The following is a 22,524-nucleotide window of genomic DNA, read 5'->3' as shown; positions in this document are numbered from 1 at the left end:
AGCGGGCATGCTGCCCAGGAGTTATGGTAGTGATAGAGACATCAGGTTTAGGGAGGTCAGTAGATGGTGGGAACACAAGGAGCTCAGTTTTAGAAAGATTCAGTTTCAGATAGAGAGAGGACATGATGTTAGAGACAGCGGACAGACAATCACTGGTGTTTTGTATTAGAGCGGGGGAGATGTCACGGGAAGAGGTATATAGTTGGATGTCATCAGCGTAGAGAGGTTACTGGAAGCCAAATCTGCTGATGGTTTGTCCTATAGGGGCTGAGTAGAGAGAAAAGAGGAGCGGACCTAGGACTGATCCCTGAGGAACCCCGATAGCAAGGGGAAGAGGCGAAGAAGTAGAACCAGAAAATGACACACTGAACGAGCGGTCAGAGAGATAGGAGGAAAACCAATAGAGTGGAGCATATTAAGTAGGAGTTGGTGGTCAAAAGCGGCAGAGAGATTCAGTAGAATCAGTAGAGAGTATTTGCTGTTAGATTTAGTCATCAGGAGATCATTTGAGACTTTAGTAAGGGCAGTTTCTGTGAAGTGCGGAAACCAGATTGTAAGGGGTCAAGAGGAGAGTTAGCAGAGAGCTAGCGGATAAGGCGAGAGTAGACCAAGCGTTCCAGGAGTTTAGAGAGGAAGGGGAGATTAGACACAGGTCGGTAGGTCGCAACACAGGTCGGTAGGTCGCAGCACAGGATGGGTCAAGAGATGTTTTATAGACAGCTTCAGTGCACAACATAAGTAACTGCAATGGATGTTTGTTCAGTCTATTTAGCTATAGATGTTAATAATACATTGAGGAAGCGTTGACATCTATGGGAGGGGGTTGATTATTTGCCCCAGGGACATAGAGCAGGAAGTACATTTGGTAAATAGGTCGTCCTTAAAATGACACGGTCTCCGCCTAAGAGAAGTCTTCTCCATCTGCTCTCATGAATTATACACAACTATGAGTTACTGTGGAACTATAAAAGAAGTCGTCTTGTTTTTAGTCATGATTTAAAGCTCCATTTCCTCACAATGTCATTATACCAGCAAGTTTCTAAGAACACGTACAAATATACATCTATCAAGTCTCAATGCTGACAGACTTTGATCTATTGTGTATAAGATATAGACTAGGTGGAGTCCATCACTGACGTTTATATGCAGGGATCTACTTAACCATTTAAAGCTGCATACGACAAATGTAGACAACAGGATTCTGCATTCGTACGGTGTTGGGAACCAGATATTACCATAAACTGCTATTTGCTTACGTACCGTGTGTGTCAGCGCCGGGTCCATTCACAGTAAGTAACTCCAGTATGTAGTTCTAACCTTACAAGATCATGTTCTTAAAGGGAAACTCCCCTTCTGGACAATGGTTTACAACATTCAACAATTAAAATCTACTTGAACTGTTAAGTAACTTTGTAAACCATAAATGCCATGAGGTTTTCTTCTCCACTTTCTTGTGTGGAGCTAAATAAAGGTTTCCAAAGACAACCAGCAGTATTTGAAAACAGTTGTGTATATGAATGAATAGACCAATAAAAGCCAAAATCAGTACACGGACCGTAAAGTGTTTGTACCTTTAAAGGCTTTTTTTAAATTAAAATCTCCCACCGTTCCAACACAATAAGTGTCCTCTGTGTATACAGCAAGGCGGGGACATGTTGTCCATAATAGGATCACCTCTGCAGGCAGAAATTGGCCACTGCAGTCACGTGATGTGTCATTAACATGGACGATCGGTTCCTGCGTACAAAGTGGATCGATAGGGGACCAGGACATCGGTGGTGCTGTAATGGCATTATACGTCAACTATCCTTTGTGGTATAGCAATGTGCAAAAAGTGAAGTGACTGTAAAGAAACACTGTAAGACAGGGTCCACATACATCTATATGTAGGCATGTGGGTGGCACAACCTCACGATTGGTGCCCTATCCCCTGAAAACAGGGTTTTATGTCTGTTTAAATGAACACCAATCTCCCATTATATTCAGCTTACTTGAGAGGTGCCATCATAGTTGGCAGATACCAGCCTAGCATCATGATGAGGGCTCCACGACAGACTTGTGATCTTAGCAGTGTGCCCAGACAGGGTGCGGAAAGGATCTGTGATAGTGACTGGGATTTCGGCAGGGTTCTCTGTAGTGATATATGAAGAGAACACTTAAAGAGATTCAATCCACATTTATTAGAAAAAAAAACAAAAACGTAATATACAAAAAAAAACGGAACAGGAAACAGCTCAGAGGATTGATCACACCGGATGATGGAGATCTACACGCCACCCGATCACAATGGAGTCTGTCGTTTACATTGTTACTAAAATCTGCCATGACTGTGTATAGAATTCTAAATTATTGCAGTTTTTACATTGACCACTAGATGTCAGCACAATATGCTGCAGTCCATGCTGGAAACAAAGACTGACTCAATGACAACTCTCAAACGGTCACCATACTAACAAAAAATGAAAAAAAACGAAATATGGCTGCGGCGGGAAGGGGTTAAGGCAAATAACGGCTAATTCATGTGAATACAATAACACATTGTAAATATGCAGAGCCTCACCAAGCGCCCCCTTTAGGTTATGTACATAGATGACAGCATTGTTGGATCCTGATGCAAGGAGGAAGCTCAGGGTGGGATCCTCAGAGTGATCATGGTGCCAGCGAAGAGCGTTCACAATTTTATGATGCTGCTGAATAGTGCCGATCAGCTGAAGATGTGGAGCCCGAAAGATCTCAATACTCCTACAACAACACAGCAGGGAGGTCAAGGAAGTTCATTCATGAAGATGGTAAAAACAGGGGAGTCTGAGGTGTAGACGGGGGCAAAAAGCGATTACATACCCGTCCTCATTACCGATAGCTAAATGTTGCCAGTCTGGTTTCCAGCTCAACTCTGTATGTGATGGTAACTTGTGCTGATTAAGCAGGAAAAAACAAAAAACATTAACCCACAATTACAAAACAGCACAAATCCCCGTATAAACGATACTGCGGCAAATCTTGTTATATTCACTTGTGAAATCTACGTAACATGGACCTCCATTTTTCCCTGCAGGGTGAACCATAGACATTGGCCATAGACCTTAGAATCGTCTGACAGACATTCCTGTTCAAGTTGCAAGTCAGCGACAACTTTTTCCCCCTACGGCTGAGTTCAGAAGCGGAAGATATTGATGCGGATTTAACCCTTTGAAAATCTGTAGCAGAAAAATCTTCTACCTGTGAACGGGGTTTATGAAGACTCCATTGACTAACACTGTACTGTAAATTTTTTAATCCACACAGAAAATCTGTGACAAACCGGACATGTCTGAACTCGGCCTAGAGAGAAGCAAGCAACCAGAGTCACCACAGAGCCCAGGCCTTATGGCAAATCCATGTCTAATGGGAAAACCCATGAAGTATTTGTGATGTTTGCTGGGTCTAATCTGAAGGTAGGGCTGGGCGATTAAGACCTAAATCAAAATCACGATTAATTGCACATGTAACCTCGATTACGATTAATAAACATTTAGGCCACACCCCTTTTTGCCTGCCACACCATTGAATATATATCCCTGAGCCTGCTGTATACTACTGTATATAACATACCCCCTACAGTATAATGCCCCCATGCAGTATCATGCCCCTATAACTGCCCCCCACACAGTATAATGACCCTACAGCTGCCCCCCACACAGTATAATGCCCCTATAGCTGCCCACCACGAAGTATAATGCCCCTATAGCTGCCATCCACAGAGTATAATGCCCCTATAGCTGCCCCCACACAGTATAATGACCCTACAGCTGCCCCCCACACAGTATAATGCCCCTATAGCTGCCATCCACAGAGTATAATGCCCCTATAGCTGCCCCCCACACAGTATAATGCCCCTATAGCTTTCCCCACCCAGTATAATACCCCATAGCTGCCCCCAGACGTCCCCAATAGTGATCAATAAAAAACTTAATAAATACTCACCTAACCCCATTCCAAGGACGAGTGGAGGATATTCCTCTGCTCCCCCGGGCTGTGTGGCTCGGCACAGACCGGGGTGATGACGTCACTGCTTAGCGCCTGTCTGTGCCGAGCCGTGAGTGGCTGGCGATACATAGTGAATGGAAGAGCAGGTAGCGGATGACTCCCTGCTCCACCGTTAGATTCAACTGTATCTGCATCCTGAGGGCGCAGATACAGGTGAAACCGGGCATTAAAAAAAAAATGAACGAGAAAAACGAAATGCGCAACATGGCATTGCTGTACTGAATTTCAGTTTAGTTGTTTTTTTATTAACTGCCCAGCCCTATTTGAAGGTTTTTTATACAGCAAATACGAACCCAGTGGGACATACAGAGAGGGACTTACTTTAATGTCATTTGTATCGTGGATAAGCTTGTTAATATCTTGGGCCCCCAAAGTCAGTTTCCAGGGGTTGTGCTGGAAAATAATCCCCTCTCCACCACAACTATACAGGGTGAATGGAGGCCGGTCCCCTTCAGCACCTGGTTGAAACACACAGAGAAAAAGAGTTACATTTTTCCCGATATTTCGGCACTATTTATGTTGTGTGTGATTCACCGTCTGTGACACTAGTTATGGTGAATCATAAAGCTTTTTGCACGGTGTTCCAAATCTCTGACTGCAACAAGCAATGCAAATAACGTTCAGGGATCAAATACATTTCAGGCATATCATATCCGCAGTATATCCCATACATGTCTGATAGGTAGAAGTTTGAGAAGAGGGACCCTCACCTTTAGGGAGCATTGGATTGCAAAACAGGGACCACAGGACCTCCATTCTCACGATAGGAGGGGGTCCCACCTATCAGACATTTATGGCATATCCTGTGTAAACTTGACAAAACATTTCTAACGCCATAGATAAGATCGGTAGATCAAGAAATATCTCACCAAAAGAGAATGGAGGCAATGGAGGACCCCAGGACATGGAATATACAGTCTTTTTGTGGTACGTACTGGAAATCTGAGGGGGTCTGCAAAGGGGACAAAAAAATATCTGTGTAAAAGGACGTATATAAAAGTGTCCAGGGCAGGACGGCAACATATAGTAAATCTACTGCTTATCCCCACTGACCATAATCCATAATCACACCAATTAAAGAGAACCTGTCACTAGGTCATATAAGTTGAACTGATTTACTGATCTGAATAGCGCGGTCTCCCTGATTCTAGCGCGGTTTTTCTTTTTCTTCTGGACCCCCTCCCCCGTTTCAGAGATATGGCCCACTGTTGTGTTGGAACCCTATATGCTAATTAGCTGTAGTTAGCCAACAGGGTCGAGCTAGCTGCCCTGCCTCTGATACGGACTAATCAGCGAAAGGCAGCTTGAGGATAGTTCACACCTTGTTGGCTAACTACAGCAATATAGCATACAGGGAGCAAACACAACAGTGGGCCGTATCTCTGTAATGGGGGGGAGGGGGTCCAGGAAAAAAAGAAAAACAGCGCTGGGATCGGGGAGACAGCGCTATTCAGGTCAGATAACCAGTTCAGGTCAGATAACCAGTGTCACGTAGTGACAGGTTCTCTTTAAGTAGAGGCACTAAATATTAACTGCCAATATAAAGCACCTGTAAGATGAGATAAAAGTAGCATCTTATATATGGAGGGATAGAAACCGCTCCGGGAGCGACACCTTTAATGATTTTCCCCTCCTTCGTCAGTGGGGAAAGAGGAATTAGCCACCCCCAGACCCTTGTGGCAGCGGCTAATCTCCCGTGGTAACAAAGGATTAGACGTGGAGAAATCCAACATGCCCAATCCTTCAGTTACTCAAAATCTACCATTGGGTTACAGTCGGGTGGCCACCATACACCTAAGATAGTCAGCCCATCCTGCCGAAATGGGTGGGTTCAGCAGAGTTCTGCCTGATGTGCACGGGCACCTCTACAGTCCATCAGGCAGACCTTCCTTGAGACAAAGACGACTGCAGGGTCAGATGTAAGGAACCTACAAAGCAAAGCTAGAAAGAAGGGCTGCTGATTTGTAGAGACTTCACACAGCCCCAACAGTTGGTCTAGAAGTCAGCCAAGGGAGTGCATGAGAGATGAAGGATTCAGCTGGTAAAATGGAACAAACACACTAAACGTCATCCACGGTATTAGCAATGTGTCTTACTTAGTGGAAAAGACATCAAAAATCCCAACTTTGCCATCATCCGTCCCAAATGCCAGGCTGCCCTCTTTAGTTGGATGCCAAGAGAGCTGAAGGGAGCAAAAGATAAAGTGAGAAAGAGGCAAAATCCTTCTAACAGCAGTAGAACTTCCTTACAACAAGGCTATGAAATGAATAAAGACCAGTGACTGTAATCATTCTCAGATAGCAAATTACGATCCTCCAGTTTCACATTTTCTGGGGACCGGAGCGCCCAACGACGCTCTAAATGAAAAGGCACCCAGGTCTCACTACTGATCGGGCATCTTCATTGCTTGGCAGAGATGAATACGCAAACAAACTAACTTCAGGAGGTACTGTATGCCATCATGCACAGGACTGCCAGCCTTCCTGCCCACCATGTACCCATCCTTCTCATGCTAGAGATACCAATCTGAATGTACTTACCGCAGTCACTTTGGACCTGATGCCTTGCCACAACGTCTTCACATCGTATGCATTTACGACAGAGAGGGAATTCCAGACACGAATCATGCTGTCACCCACTCCAACCGCCAGACATCCAGCTGCCACTGGAGAAAAGGCCAGGCTGTACACAAAGCCCCCGAGCGAGCTCAATGACCAACAGCAAGAGAGGGCGCCCAAGTCCCAACATTTCACCTGCAGAGAGATTACAGCATCCATATATTGCAGTAATAGTAAAAAATACAATATAGAGGTAGTATACACCATCAGGGGAAGAATATGGTGGCTCATGGAGACCCCACGCGGCAACAGGTGGAATGCCTATGGCACCATGATATGCCCCCATAGGGACTTCCGCGTGCCGGCGCACATGGTATGAGATGTGTGCATGAGGCCTTAAATGAATAGGGAGTACGTTGAAAGGATTAGGGACGCAGCTGTAGTCCTGTCAGGTGAAGGGAATATAAGGAACAGAATATAAGAAGAACATTTACCGCAAATTACAAGTCATTTTTCATGGTGAATTTAAAGTATATGTTCCCCTTACAACGCTGCTTCATATTTTACATACAGAGTTAATTTATATGAAAAGTTGTGTAACTTTGTAAATACATTGCATTACTTGTCTTGTATTGATGCTGGTTTACAGCCTGTATTATTGTCCGGAGCTGAATTCACAGTTCTGCAGGCTACAGAGCTGTAATCATACCGCATTATACATGTACAAAGCTTTGTCTGTTGATTTGCATTCTGGCAAGTGCAGATTTTACGCCAGGCATTGTACAATAATCTGATATAGGAAAAACGGCCTGCATTATAGGAGCTCAGCTAAACTGTTAGGGGTGTGTCTGACAACAAGCTTGTTGACGGTTTCCAATAACAACCTGTAGAACTGTGATTGCCGCTCAGAGCTATTATACAGGCCGCACTATTCAAAATGTGCCAGAATTCTGTGCACCACATTTATTAAGTATTTTACCACCTTTTATCAACAAGCGTGGCAAAGGGGTGCGGCTTAAAATACTACACCATGCAGCAACTTTGTGCTAAATGTTTGCCGAAAAAAATTTGCGTAATCTAAGCCAACTAAGACGTGGTATACGAAAAGGAAAAAAAGTGTCTAACATGTCTAGATTAGTACGACAAATTTATCATAGAGCGTGCATCACTGATAAATTTGGCGCATTTTCTGACTGCCTTGACTAAGTTCTTCCTGTCTAAGGCCTCGTTTACACGAGCGTGATATACCTGCGTGCGACGCGCGTGCTTTTCACGCGTGTCATACGCATCTATATTAGTCTATGGGGGCATGCAGACAGTCCGTGAGTTTTGCTCAGCGTGAGTCCGCTGAAAAAAAACCTCACGACATGTCCTATATTTGTGCGCATCACGCACCCATTTGAAGTCAATGGGTGCGTGAAAACCACGCATGCTGCACGGAAGCACTTCCGTGTGAACTGCGTGATTCGCGCAACAGCTGTCAAACTCTGAATGTAAACAGAAAAGCACCACGTGCTTTTCTGTTTACAAACATCCAAACGGAGTGTCATAATGATGGCGGATGCGAGAAAATCACGCAGCCGCGCATCATACGCTGATGACACACGCAGCTGTTAAGTGCCTTTTGCGCACGCAAAACGCCCACGCTCGTGTAAATCCGACCTAAATATTTTAGACAGTATTCGTAAATCTGCTACAATGTGCTCCTTCACTGGTGGTCACCTAGCTTGAACATTGGAGCCCTCAACCCTTCTCACTGATTGAATCATCAACATTTAAAGTGTAGCTAAACGTTTGACAAACTTCTGACCTGTCATAGTGACGTGTCAAGAAGTTTGGATTGGTGGGGGTCCGAGCACTGAGACCCCCACCAATCGCTAGAACGAAGCAGCTGAAGTGCTCGTGTGAGCGCTCAGCTGCTTCGTATCTGTTCGGCTTTTTCCGGAAAGCTGACGTGAGTACGGGCTCATAGACTTTTTCTGTTGAGTCCATAAACCGATACATTTGCTTCGTTCTAGCGATTGGTGGGAGTCTCAGCGCTCGGACCCCCACCAATCCAAACCTCTGACATGTCACTATGACATGTCAGAAGTTTGTCAAACGTTTAGCTACACTTTAACACCACATGACCAGTGTCTGCTCAGAACTCACATCCCGATCCATAGATGTAGACAGAAGTAGCTCTTTCCCCTCCTCTGTGACTAGGGAACAAAGGTTGAACACAATGCGGGAATGGTTCTGTCCTTCTGAGGAGCCCAGCAGGCTCCATTTCTGCTTTCCACTCCTAGATAATTCCCAGAGAAGCAGCTCTCCCCTATAGAGACAATGCAAAATATGGTTTCACAGTTCACAACATATTTATTCCAGTCAGTTCAGTTGTTTAAAGGGGGTTCCAAATCCTCACAATTATCCTCAACCTGCTCCAAATGACTAAAGATATCAAACTCATATACTTACCATTTACATTCCACGCTGTTGCCTAGCTGAGAGCGACTTTGATAATTATTATAATTTTGGGGTAACGTACATTGTGTGATGTGTATGTATTAATGCCTGAGCACCTGATGCCAATGCAAAATGTGTTTGTGTTGCACAGGGTGTTCAATACTGGTATGTGTGGGTCTGGAGAGGTGTGCCCTTTTTTCTAGGGGGACCCCCCCTAGAGTGTTTTTTAGTTAAATTTTTTTGCTATTTTCATTGTTTTTTTTTCTCATTTATTCTAGTTATCTTAAAATGTACTATATTTAGGCTTCGTTCACATCTGCGTTGGAAGTCGACTATGCTATAGCTTCCGGCACAACGACGGGTCCGGTACACCACAGACACAAACGGAAACCATGGGCACCGGATCCGTCACCATTGATTTCAATGGTGATGGAAACGGAAACCTCTGGTTTCCGTCGGTGTCAGTTTGTGTCTGCTCAGAGTCCCGTTCTGACGGAAACCTCCGACGGAACGTCAGAACGGGACCCCATCGCAGATGTGAACGAAGCCTTATACATTTTTAAAAGGTATTTATTTTACACTTGGGGCTTAGTTTAGCAGGCGACACATGTGCTATGTGTTCCCTGCTGTCCCCATATAAAGACCACTAGGAACTAGGACCACTAGTGACCTAATAGGAACAGCCCATTACATTGTGTCTTGTTTGCAAGCCTCAGAGCCCCCTCTGCATAGGGAATCCCTGTGACATCATCAGTGATACCACAGGGTTCCCTAGCAACCGCCCAAATGCAGAAGCAGCATTTCTACCTTCGGGAAGACAGCGCTCAATAGGAGCTCTGTTTAGGGTTTTTTAGTGACAGGAAACTGATTATTTCAGTTCCATGTCACAGTAGAGGACACCTTGGTCTCACATCAAAGATGTGAGACATCTCGTGACCAGTCTATCAATCACAAGAAAATCCTCAAAACCAGATAACTTCTTCAAGCTATATAAAGCAGCTTACTTCTATACCTCTTCATCCCCCCCCCCCTCCCCCCACCAGTGCAAACCTTGATAATGCACCAAAAGAGCCACCCTCTGGGGTACTATAAAATTATTTTGTTGGGGCCCTTTTAATCACTAACCCAAAGCAGCTGGACAGTATCTGGGTAGGATGCCCACGAGGCCAGTGGACTGTCAACCATAAGCGTTCCTTCACCGTAGGATCCATTCCTCCTCCCCGTCTCTTTAGATATGGCAACCTCAGAGTCATAATGCCTAAAAATTAAAATCAGAATAATTAAAAAAATCTTTCTAACCAAAAGTTGAGAGTTTATAAAAAAAATATATATAAAAAGCTGCTTATATCTGTCACACACCTGTGATTAAGTAGTGATGATAGGGGCAGGGATTTTTTTATTGGACTAGCAAGTAATCCCAATATTGGCACCCCTATTGCTATGGTGGGAGTAGGGATAAGCAGGTAAATCTGCCAAATGGTAGCATGTAGTCTGCCGAACGATCTGCAGGGCAACCGTGGACTATTTTAGGTTCCCTAAAAGGAGATATATATATATGGGAACTAATATTTAGGAAATGCTGCAAAATATTCTTTACAGCACCACCGAAGGTTGATCTGCACTGATATAAACCTGCAACATAAAGAAGTGCAACTTTTACACATCAATATTAATATAGTGAAGAATTGTATCTACTCCACCTGCATAATAAGAGTGCAATGCACAACAAACCTAGAGGGCTCCTACCTTTGCCTGTGGAGGAACTCCAGATACGGATGGTTTGATCTTTGCTGCCTGAGGCCAGGTAACAGCCCTTGTTCTCAGACTCCGGCAGGAGATCGCCATTGGTTGCATTCGGTTCTACGCCTGATGAAAAGGAACAGAGAATCCATATCAAAAGACGCACAAGGGGGGAGAGAGGCTGCAGAGGTGAAGAGCTGTGCGTCGTCTGCATTACTAATGCATCCGTATATATCTTCCATTCTTTTTAGTATTCCTAACAAAGAGACTAAGAGATTTAAAAAGATCACTGGACTGCAAGCCTGAAATATTCATATCTGGCCATGAAGGGAAAAATTTACTGATCTGTTAAAGTACGGTTCCATCTAATATTAACATTCACACGGCACCATCTGAGTCACAAGGCGGTTTAGTTCTTGCAGTAAGGCTGACAGCGTGCTGGTCATGGCCAAAGGGGGAAGAGAAGTGAAGAGAACAGCTACTCGAAGCACAAAATGAGGCAATGAGTGAGAACAGAGATCAGAGACCATAGACACAAATCGGCAGACAGATTGGCAACAAATCTGTACTGCAGGTTGATTCCATCACCAATACTACAGCCATCAATATATGATCATTGGGGTCCGACCCCAGGAACCCCCCACCGATCAGTAGAATGATTGTGCCGCAGCGCTCCATTCATTTGAATGAAACCAGACTGTAATACCAGAAAGCGCCTCAGGACAAGAGTGGCGCTGTATCTCAAGGTGCAAACCCTTTTTTCTAATTTCAGACAACCCCTTTAAAGCTGCGTACAGAGATAAGTCAATGTAAACAAGGACTGAAATATCATGGGGGAATTTAACAACGTTTCCACCGCTTTCAAAACTTTTCAAGAGTGGGCTCAGCTTAACGGAAAGGGCTTTATCACTTGTGGCGCAACACATTTAGGGCCTGTTCACATCACCGTTCACTTTCCGTTCCGGGGTTCCGTCGTAGGTTTCCGTCGGGTGAACCCCGCAACGGAAAGAACGGCTTCCGTTTCAGTCACCAGTTTTAACGACGGAATCAATAGCGGAGTCGACTGCGCTATTGATTCCGTCGGAAAACCGGAAACCTGCCGGAATGGTGACAAACGGAAACCATTAGCGATGTTTCCGTCACCATTGATATCAATGGTGACTGAAACGGAAGCTGTGGTTTCACTTTCACTTTCCGTTGCGGGGTTCACCCGATGGAAACCTCCGACGGAACCCCGGAACGGAAAGCGAACGGTGATGTGAACAGGCCCTTACTATAAACACCAGAAACAGGCATAACTTATATCAGAAATCTATGCCAGCACAGACAGCCAAAAAGATGTGACAGATTTATTAAGAGGGCAGCACGGTGGCTCAGTGTTTAGCACGATTGCCTTGCAACGCTGGGGTCCTGGGTTTAAATCCAACCAAGGACAACATTTGTATGTTCTCCCCGTGCTTGCGTGGGTTTCCCCCGGGTACTCCCACACCCTAAAAAACATACCGATAGGGAATTTAAGATTGTGAGCCCCGATGGGGACAGTTAAAGAGGACCTCTCTACAGCGCTGCGGAATATGTTGGCACTATATAAGTAGCAGAAATAAAATAAGAGGCGTGTAACTCAGTCTATTTTCCCATCTTACTCCAGCTGGTTTCTTATTAAGACTGGCGTATTTTTAATAAATCTCCCCCATGTGTTGAAAGGGTAAAGCCTTTTGTACCGCATCCTTCTGGTGCTGTACATTTACCGTGTCTAGCGCAGTAAGTGTACGGCAGAGGTCGCCTTTTTACTATAAACCTATTTTGGTGTTTTTTTATTTTTATGTGCATACAAGATATCTTGAAATATTCCAATTTTTATACAGGCCACATAATGACACTTCCCGTTTTCTTTTACTCACTCGCCAGCTTTGCTGCGTAGACTGGGACAGAGATGGTGGTGGATACTATGACAGCTCTGTTGTACTGCTGGAGGCCTACATAAAGCAGGATAGTAATACTATACACACACACAAATATGGCTCTATATACATCTTCCCTGTCACTCCCTAGTCTCAAGGAGAGGGGCTGTACTCCATCACTTTCTAGAGACTGAAAATCTATGACTTTTCTCTAACCATTACCTTCATGCTTTACAGCTGCCATAAAGCGCACACACTCTGCTGCAAGACAAATAAGGAAGGAAGTGTCTGCCTCTAATATGGCCGCTCCCAAAGAAGGTTTTAAAAATTAAAAATAAATCCTTACAAAATTAAAAAATAAATAATGATAAACACAATGGGGCAGATTTATGAAAATTGTCTAAGCCTCTATTCACATTTGCGTTGAAGGCTTAGTTTGGAGCCTCCGTCGCAGATTCCTTCAAATTTGAAGCGAAAAGCAGAGCTGCTTGTCCATGAAAGTCAAAGGCGGTCCATCAAGTAACGCTACCATCCGTCATGTGATGGATATGGCTATACGTTGTGGTTTCCGCTATAAAGGGGAAAACCACGACGCAGGTGTAAACCGAGCTTAACATGAAAACAGGCCTTGGTGTCCATAGCAACCAATCAGAATATAGCTTTCATTATTTCAACTTGTCTGGTAAAATGAAAGCTGTGCTGCGATTGGTTGCTATGGGCAACAAGGAAAATGTTCATGTTATACAGTTTTCATACCTGAGGGCCACTGTTTCTCTTCTACAGACTTATATCTAATTAATAAAAATACTATTAATCCATGATACATTACTGCTAACGTGGAACCCAATGTATAAGAGTAGTGATCTATGTATAAATACTTTTACAGGTTAGGTCATTTACATACCTTGCGTTTCTTCCATCTTCTGATATAAATCTTCCTCCCGCGGATGTGGGCACCATGCCAGGCAATGGATTTCATCATCGTGTCCCCGCAAACGGTGTGTGACTTCTCCTCTACGGCTGATGTCTATGATGACTATCATACCATCCTTGTACCTGGGAAAAATGATAATCATGTTAGAACTGGACACTTAGGTCCTGTTCACACTGCGTTTCTTGGCACTTTTTTTGACACGGAAACCGCGTTGGATACCACGCCAAGAAAGACTCCCATTGATTTCAATAGGAGGTGGAGGCGCTTGCGGGAAAAAGAAGCGACATGACCTATCTTGAGGCGTTTTCTGCCTCAAAAAAACCCCATGCAAATTAAAGGGAAGCAGGAAAAACGGCGCGAACGGCCGCAGTGATTTTTTGGTGTGTTTTATGGCAAAAAGACGCTCGCGGTTTTTCTCTTTGCCTGTTCAAGAAATAAGTAACAAAAAAGCCTAGAAAAATGCGGCAAAAAACGTATGTGGTGCAAAACCACTTCAAGAAAACCGGAGCAGATTTTTCCAGGCAGAATTTTCTGCCTGCAAAAGAACTCAGTGTGAACTAGGCCTTATGTTTCTATATTTTAAAGAGGGTCTCTGTGGGCGCACTGCCATCTTCCGATCAAAAGAGCGAAAGATTCCCCATGCTGCATGTAAATTAAGTCACGCGAGTACGTTTTTTTTAAGATATAGATGCCCTAAAATATAGCGAACTGTCAGGTGACAGATGCTTTTTAAAGGGCTTGTCTCGTGAATACAACACCTTTTTAAACAGAAGCTGGATGGCGATCAACCCCCAGTGATTAGCCGTTAACGCTAATGCAGGGGAAATGTAGTATGAAACACATGGATGGATCGGGCCTGTCCGAGCAAGAGCCGCCGCCCTAACTAATAGATGGAGGGTTCAACCCATTTAATACTATAGGTAAGCTGGCAATTAAAGATTAAATGAACAATGGGACTACTTTTCCAGTTTGCTGGAGAATGGGAACGATTATCCACCTGACAATCCATTCCCAGGGTTGCAGGTATCTTGCGATGTGTGCCCTTTTAATGGCTCTTTAAGAGTCCTTATAGAAAAAAATAATAGAGCACTGGTTGGATACGGGTGGCATTGACCAGTCAACTTTAATGGTTTCTTTTGTTTTTGTGAAAAACTGCAACCTACCCTATTGCCACTAGATCTTCATGGTGCGGTGCGCAGGACAGACAGAAGATGGTCCTCGGCTCTGGAAAAAACTGCTGCCCATCATTTCGATTACACCAAAAGCAAACCACTATTCCCTTCTCGTCTCCGGTTACCAGTAAGTCTTTCACCAGGGGGGACCAATGGAGGGAAGAGATCGTGCCCTGTAAGAAAGGATGGGTGTTTTTGAGAGCATTTACACAGACGACAGACCTAAAAGCTAAACAAGTGTTCAGGATCTAGTGAGAGAGTTGTTCGTTCCTGCCAACATCTCAGAACACAACACATTGGCGATTCTTTTCAGTGACTGGCACAGGAAGAGATCGCTACATAACAGTGTCTGCTGATTGGCTGCTCACAAGGGCCCTTGTTTTACAGATTTCCTGTCAGGTAACGAGCGCCGATCAGGTTGGGTTCTCACGTTGTGGTTAAAATGCGGTTGCAGCAAAAAAAAACAAAAAACATTTTGACTGCGATGTGTGAACCCATCCTAATGACACATCGATTGGCGCTCATTTTCATGGAGAAATGATCGGGAGTATAAGGACAAACAATCATCAATATGAACGTTCGCCCCTATACAGTCTACGTCTTGTCGGCAGCACATCCTCACACATTATTTTTTTGGCCGTATAAAAGATGCAATCGGCCAACAAATAAGCGTTTGCGTGTTTGTCGGCGGTCACTGCCATGTTTACACGGGGCAATAAATGGAAACGACTGTTCATATGAATGCTCTTTCGGCTGATCATCTGCCCCTGTTAAAGGGGTATTCCCTTCTCCTCAGGATATACCATAAATGTTCGATAGAAGCATTTCTGACCTCTGGGATACACACCTATCTCTAGAACGGGGCTCCCTGACCCCCCATCCTACCTTCTACCATTGCTTGACTTGGCGGCCAGGTTTTTTTGCAGAAACAGCCGAGTGCATTTGGCTACGCTATTTCTGGAATTTCCTTAGTGAATATAATTTCCAGAAACAGCATGGAACAGCCAGCTACGCTGTATCGGGAGTTCCTCAGTTCCGTAAACAGCATATCTGGCTGTGCTAAGCTGTTTTCGTAACTCCCATAATTTCTATGGGAGCTCTGGAAACAGTGTAGCAAAACGCTCTCGGCTGTTTCCGAAAAACCTAAAGACCAGGACAGCGACAGAAAGTAGGATGGGGGTCAGGGGGACCAGTTCTAGTGACCTAGAGGTAGGTATCGCATCTATCGGACAACTATGGCATATCCGTGGATATTACAGAAATGTCCGAGATGAGAAAACATCTTTAAGTTCCTGTTGGACAAGTACAGAGAAGTGCAGGACCATGGAGAGAATGGTGTTATGTGATAGGGGCACTGCTTTGGCTAGCACAATTTTATGGCCAGTGTTGTAGCAGTAACTACTCTGTAGGCACGGCTATATTTTGGGCATTTCTGCATTAGTGTTATAAATGTACTGATCCTACTATTTAGCCTACACTTCATATGCACACCAGTGAGAAAGAAGTGCAAAGTACTTGTGGGCTCAGTGTGGAGACAGTCTGTGAGCAGTAATATTTGGAACAATGCAGAGGTGTCATTTCTGACTAGGATATGCCATAAATGTCTGATCGATGGGGGTTCAACAGCTGTGACCAGCGCTGATCGTTGGAACAAACTGGCAGTGGGGCTAGGATATCGCTGTGCCAATTCGTGTCCTATTGGCTCCTATCACTGATCATCGTATAAGATTAGTCATGAGCTAATGGCCCTAGTGGCATGCCATTTAAAGTGGTGTTACAAAAACTCCCACCAACTCCAAGAATGGGGGGTCCCAAACTCACAAATCCTAAACACTGCATCCCACGTAGTGAGGAGGATCCGAGGGTTAGGGAACCCTGTTCTTGTGATCGGTGGTTACACAATTACAACCTATCCTGACGTTTTCGTGATAATTGTGGATTCCAGGAATACCCCTTTAATATCTTTACTAAGATTACCCCTTTAATACTAGGAGACCATGTGGTTGTAAACCAGAGAGTGTAGACCCATGATAACGTTCTACATGTACTTTTTAGCAATCGCTATCACTATTAAGCAAGTTTTATAATGTATATCCCATTCGGCCATGATTTCATGGACGGCTCCTAACTCCCTCCTTCTTTCCCGTGTCCTTTCCTCCTACCATCCAATCCTAGTAATTCCTCCTTTCTTTTCTCGTCTCAGCTGCATTTTTTCTCTTGTCTCTAGGTTTATGTATTGTCAAGTTGGTGACGACCTGCTGCTTGCCCTTTAGTTTTTTTTAATCCCATTGCGAGCCTTTTCACCCTCGCTTATAAACCTCACGCGTTCATAGACTTTTGAAGACATTCACGTCAATCTCACATTGTATCACATGACATTGCCATTTGTAATCTGCATTTTTTTTACTTATTTTTCTACAAAGGTACTTGCAAAAAAAATAAATAAATAAAAAAACGATCTATTCTTACCTGGTGCAGCTTGTTTTCTGTTACTAAACTCTTCGTCCGGGTGTCCCAAATTTTCACAGAGCCGTCATCCGAGCTGCTGGCACAGAGGTTAGACTGACCAGAGTAGTGGGAGAAGGCAAAGCTGGACACCCTTTCTGTATGTCCAACCAGTTCTCCTAGAGAAGTAGAAAAATAAAAGAATTCATTAGGGACCAGATTGGGACCCACTTCTATTAGAAACAGCAGAGAGCCACTGCAAAGACATATACAAGATCCCAAAAGATGCTCCTATGCAGAGACTTCAGCTTTACCCACTCCCTGATGGTGCCAGTGCCAGTTGCTCTGAATATGCAGTTGCAAGAAAAATTATGTGAAGCCTTTCTGCATCGATTACTAATAAAATGTGGTCGATTATTATCTAAGTCACAATTATAGACAAAAACAATCGAAACTAATAACACAAACATTGGTACTGGTCATGTCTCATTTAGCACATTGAGTGAATATCCACAGTGCAGGGAGAAAAAGTGAACACTTGACTCTAATAACCAGTAGATACCCCTTTATCAGCCGCCGCCGCCGCCACCACCACCTCCTCCTCCAAAAGGAGGAGGAATTTTGGACCATTTCTCCCTGCAAATGAGTTTCAGTTCATGAATATTTCTGGGATGTCTTGCGTGCACAGTCGTCTTCAGGTCACGCCACAGCATCTCCATAGGGTTATGGTCAGGACTCGGACTTTTCAAAATACAAATCTTTTTCAACCATTCTTTAGCTGATTTACTTGTGTGCCGTATGTCATTGTCTCATTGCATCACCCTCTTCAGCTTGAGGTCATGGACTGCTGCCCTTACATTGTCTTGTAAAATGTTTTTATACACCTCTGAATTCATTGTAACCTAATGACCGCAAAGCAGCCCCAAACCATGACACCCCCTCCGCCATGCTTCACAGTTGGGATGAGGTTTTGGCGTTGGTGTGTAGTGTTCTTTTTCCTCCATAGTGTTGAGCATTTGTGCTAAAAACTTCCAAATTTTTCTCATCTGTCCATAGGACATTTTCCCAAATTCAATGTGGAACATACAGGTGGTCTCGGGCAAACTTGACCAAACTAACCAATCTTTCTCGAGAAGAACAGATTTGTCAGTAACCAGGCTTTGTGTGCCTCTATTTAAAGGGCAAAGCACCTGTGAAACCCACACTTCAAAACTCATCTCATCTGCTTAATTAAATCAGCTTTTCTCAATTATCTCTTGGAGTAGTCGGGAAAACAAAGGTTCACTTACTTATTCCCCCTGCACTGTGGATGTTTACTTAATGCGCCCAATATAACACATGAATATTACAACGGTTTGTTGTTATTAGTTTAGTTAGATTGTGTCCTGTCTATAATTATGACTTAGAGGCTCTCTATGTGTGTGACCCACTTTATTTTTTTTCTATTAGATATCTTAATTCAGTGTCCACTGATAACAGTGTCTGCTTAGGGCTTAAATGCACAAGCTCCATGCATGAGCCTTCTATATAGTGACAGGATTTGATCCCCGATCTGAGAACAGCCTTTCACAAAGTTTTCCTGATCCCATGGGATGGGATTTGATCCTGTCCTTGGCCCTGAATATATGCAACTGTGACCACAAACCCTAAGGGTATGTGCACACACACTAATTACGTCCGTAATTGACGGACGTATTTCGGCCGCAAGTACCGGACCGAACACAGTGCAGGTAGCCGGGCTCCTAGCATCATAGTTATGTACGACACTAGGAGTCACTGCCTCTCCGTGGAACTACTGTCTCGTACTGAAAACATTATTACAGTACGGGACAGTTGTCCTGCAGAGAGGCAGGGACTCCTAGCATCGTACATAAGTATGATGCTAGGAGCCCGGCTCCCTGCACTGTGATCGGTCCGGTACTTGCGGCCGAAATACGTCCGTCAATTACGGACGTAATTAGTGTGTGCACATACCCTAAAAGGAATGATCATGATAAAAATGAAAAAAATTATTGTAGGGAATTGCTAGTTAAATGGGGTTCTCCACTTATTAGAAGGGTCCCATGACAATAATTAGATCACAAAGTCTTCCGCTGCTGGGACCCCCAGCGATCAGCTGTAATCTGTGGAGAAATCTGGTGGTAAGTGTTAAATTTCTCTGCAGAGCCAACACAGGGGAAATTAAACATTACACAGTGCCCATTCATATCAATGGGTTGTCTGTAATAGGCCCCCTTCAGATGATGTTTGTTCCTTCAGGCATAGATCGAGACTCCCAACGTATACCTCTAACAGAAGACTGCAACATATCCGACTGTATAGGCGTACAGTCGCCCGAATCCCCCGGGCAGAGCGCTACCTGAAGCGCTGTGCCTAGGGAAGCTCCTGATGTCACTGTCCATATATGGAAAGTGATGTCAGGAGCTTACAATGCCAGAGTTCCTGGACAGAGCATCGAAAGAACTCTGGCTGGGGACTCCGGCTCTGGGAAAGCTTTACAATGGCGAGCAACGAAAGCGCTCTACCCGGGAAGGCTCCTGAAGTTTATGTCCATATATGGACACCATAGCGTGTAGATCAGGAGCTTTTCCGACATACACGCTAAACGTAGGGACCAAAATGTAACGTGAACTAGGCCTAATGCAGGACAGGTCCTCCAGAGCAAGAAGCATTCTTTGTAACCGCTCTCTTCTCTGGCCAAGAGACGAGGATCCTAAGCAGAGGACCCCGTCAGAATTAGGGTATATGAAAATGGGTTTTCTGATCTGGACAACCTCAAAGCCATTTCCAAATATATTCTCATAGATTCACCAAAGCTGGACATCCATTCTAGCTCCACAGTGCTGTAGAGAGTGTTACCATAAAATCCAGGCTCCTGGGGGCTGATACGTAGCAAGTAGACAGAATTTCGAGCAGCGAATCCAAGAAGCCCTCCGGCTGCGTCACTGGAACGACTGCAATACCAGTTGGGAGATGCACTAAGCATCCGGTCTGGATCACCCATTATTGTGTCTCCTGTAGAGTCAGAACATAGTAAACAATAGTGATGAGTGACAGAAGTCAGTACTGGGAGCGGTCAGTGATATGGGATAAGTTGTATCATTGCAGAAGTACCCAGGTTTGTTTCCGACGTTTAGGAAAAGCTGGGTGACAATTATAACAATGGCTCTATTGGTTGTCAACCAGCTTTCCCAGAAACCAGATATCATTAGGCATAGATTATGAATTTTTTTTTGTGGAGTGTCTGCTCACACTTTGATGTCTAGCAGGCATAGTTTTCTTGGACATGCAGCACCTATCCCTGGATTTCGTGCTGCATTTTTACCAGCTTTTCCAGATGGGGTGGGTGGCAAGAGTGACCACACAAGTACTTCACCACCAGGGACGGTGGCAGGCAGTCATATTCTGGGAATCACTGGGTCTCATTCTGGGGGTCACTAGGTAAGACCCCAGATATTTATGAGATACACCATAAATGTATTTGAAGGGAAAAGACCTTGTTGTATTTTTGTAGGAAAAAGTTTCCTTAATGCAGTTACGCTGGTTTTCTGGAGTAATTGTAATGAGAGGAAGGACATTGATGTTAAATGCCAGAATTATGAAGCCCCCACCTGCAACATTTTTATATTGATAGGTATAATATACAGTGTATAGGTTTTACACATAATATATATGCATTATATACAGTGTGCAGATACTATATACAGGATATAGGCATTATATACAGTGTGCAGATACTATATACAGGATATATGCTTTATATACAGTGTGCAGATACTATATACAGGGTATAGGCAGTGTGCAGATACTATATACAGGGTATAGGCAGTGTGCAGATACTATATACAGGGTATAGGCAGTGTGCAGATACTATATACTGGGGCACAGGCAGTGTGCAGATACTATATACAGGGTATAGGCAGTGTGCAGATACTATATACAGGGTATAGGATTTATATACAGTGTGCAGATACTATATACAGGATATATGCTTTATATACAGTGTGCAGATACTATATACAGGGTATAGGCAGTGTGCAGATACTACATACAGGGTATAGGCAGTGTGCAGATACTATATACAGGGTATAGGCAGTGTGCAGATACTATATACTGGGGCACAGGCAGTGTGCAGATACTATATACAGGGTATAGGCAGTGTGCAGATACTATATACAGGGTATAGGATTTATATACAGTGTGCAGATACTATATACAGGATATATGCATTATATACAGTGTGCAGATACTATATACAGGGTATAGGCAGTGTGCAGATACTATATACAGGGTATAGGCAGTGTGCAGATACTATATACAGGGTATAGGCAGTGTGCAGATACTATATACAGGGTATAGGCAGTGTGCAGATACTATATAGAGGGTATAGGCAGTGTGCAGATACTATATAGAGGGTATAGGCAGTGTGCAGATACTATATACAGGGCACAGGCAGTGTGCAGATACTATATACAGGGCACAGGCAGTGTGTAGATACTATATACAGGATATATGCATTATATACAGTGTGCAGATACTATATACAGGGTATAGGCAGTGTGCAGATACTATATACAGGGTATAGGCAGTGTGCAGATACTATATACAGGGTATAGGCAGTGTGCAGATACTATATACTGGGGCACAGGCAGTGTGCAGATACTATATACAGGGTATAGGCAGTGTGCAGATACTATATACAGGGTATAGGATTTATATACAGTGTGCAGATACTATATACAGGATATATGCATTATATACAGTGTGCAGATACTATATACAGGGTATAGGCAGTGTGCAGATACTATATACAGGGTATAGGCAGTGTGCAGATACTATATACAGGGTATAGGCAGTGTGCAGATACTATATACAGGGTATAGGCAGTGTGCAGATACTATATAGAGGGTATAGGCAGTGTGCAGATACTATATAGAGGGTATAGGCAGTGTGCAGATACTATATACAGGGCACAGGCAGTGTGCAGATACTATATACAGGCAGTGTGTAGATACTATATACAGGATATATGCATTATATACAGTGTGCAGATACTATATACAGGGTATAGGCAGTGTGCAGATACTATATACAGGGTATAGGCAGTGTGCAGATACTATATACAGGGCATAGGCAGTGTGCAGATACTATATACAGGGCATAGGCAGTGTGCAGATACTATATACAGGGCACAGGCAGTGTGCAGATACTATATACAGGGCACAGGCAGTGTGCAGATACTATATACAGGCTACATGCATTATATACAGTGTGCAGATACTATATACAGGCTATATGCATTA

At 43.9% G+C, this 22,524-nt stretch overlaps 1 protein-coding gene across 2 annotated transcripts in view; it reads right to left on the bottom strand.

Moving 5' to 3' along the window:
* GEMIN5 (gem nuclear organelle associated protein 5) overlaps positions 1-22,524 on the bottom strand; it is a 42,996-nt gene that overhangs the window by 17,634 nt on the left and 2,838 nt on the right. The window contains exons 2-15 of one of the 2 annotated variants that reach the window (XM_075856104.1): positions 20,081-20,236; positions 17,246-17,400; positions 14,768-14,949; positions 13,575-13,726; positions 10,776-10,895; positions 10,155-10,287; positions 8,736-8,898; positions 6,567-6,779; positions 6,123-6,208; positions 4,896-4,978; positions 4,348-4,484; positions 2,842-2,915; positions 2,561-2,742; positions 1,992-2,131 (exon numbers count right to left, since the gene is read on the bottom strand). In XM_075856104.1, the coding sequence (XP_075712219.1) occupies positions 1,992-2,131; positions 2,561-2,742; positions 2,842-2,915; positions 4,348-4,484; positions 4,896-4,978; positions 6,123-6,208; positions 6,567-6,779; positions 8,736-8,898; positions 10,155-10,287; positions 10,776-10,895; positions 13,575-13,726; positions 14,768-14,949; positions 17,246-17,400; positions 20,081-20,225 (1,965 nt within the window). In that variant the 5' untranslated portion in view covers positions 20,226-20,236. Of the gene's footprint in view, positions 1-1,991; positions 2,132-2,560; positions 2,743-2,841; positions 2,916-4,347; positions 4,485-4,895; positions 4,979-6,122; positions 6,209-6,566; positions 6,780-8,735; positions 8,899-10,154; positions 10,288-10,775; positions 10,896-12,892; positions 13,263-13,574; positions 13,727-14,767; positions 14,950-17,245; positions 17,401-20,080; positions 20,237-22,524 lie in introns of those variants that run through there. The other variant, XM_075856105.1, reaches the window with a different exon arrangement.

Source organism: Rhinoderma darwinii, chromosome 3, assembly GCF_050947455.1.
Source record: "Rhinoderma darwinii isolate aRhiDar2 chromosome 3, aRhiDar2.hap1, whole genome shotgun sequence".
NCBI classification, from domain to species: Eukaryota; Metazoa; Chordata; class Amphibia; order Anura; family Rhinodermatidae; genus Rhinoderma; species Rhinoderma darwinii.
The sequence above is the reverse complement of the archived record's forward strand: the minus strand, read 5'-3'. Positions and strand labels throughout refer to the sequence as shown.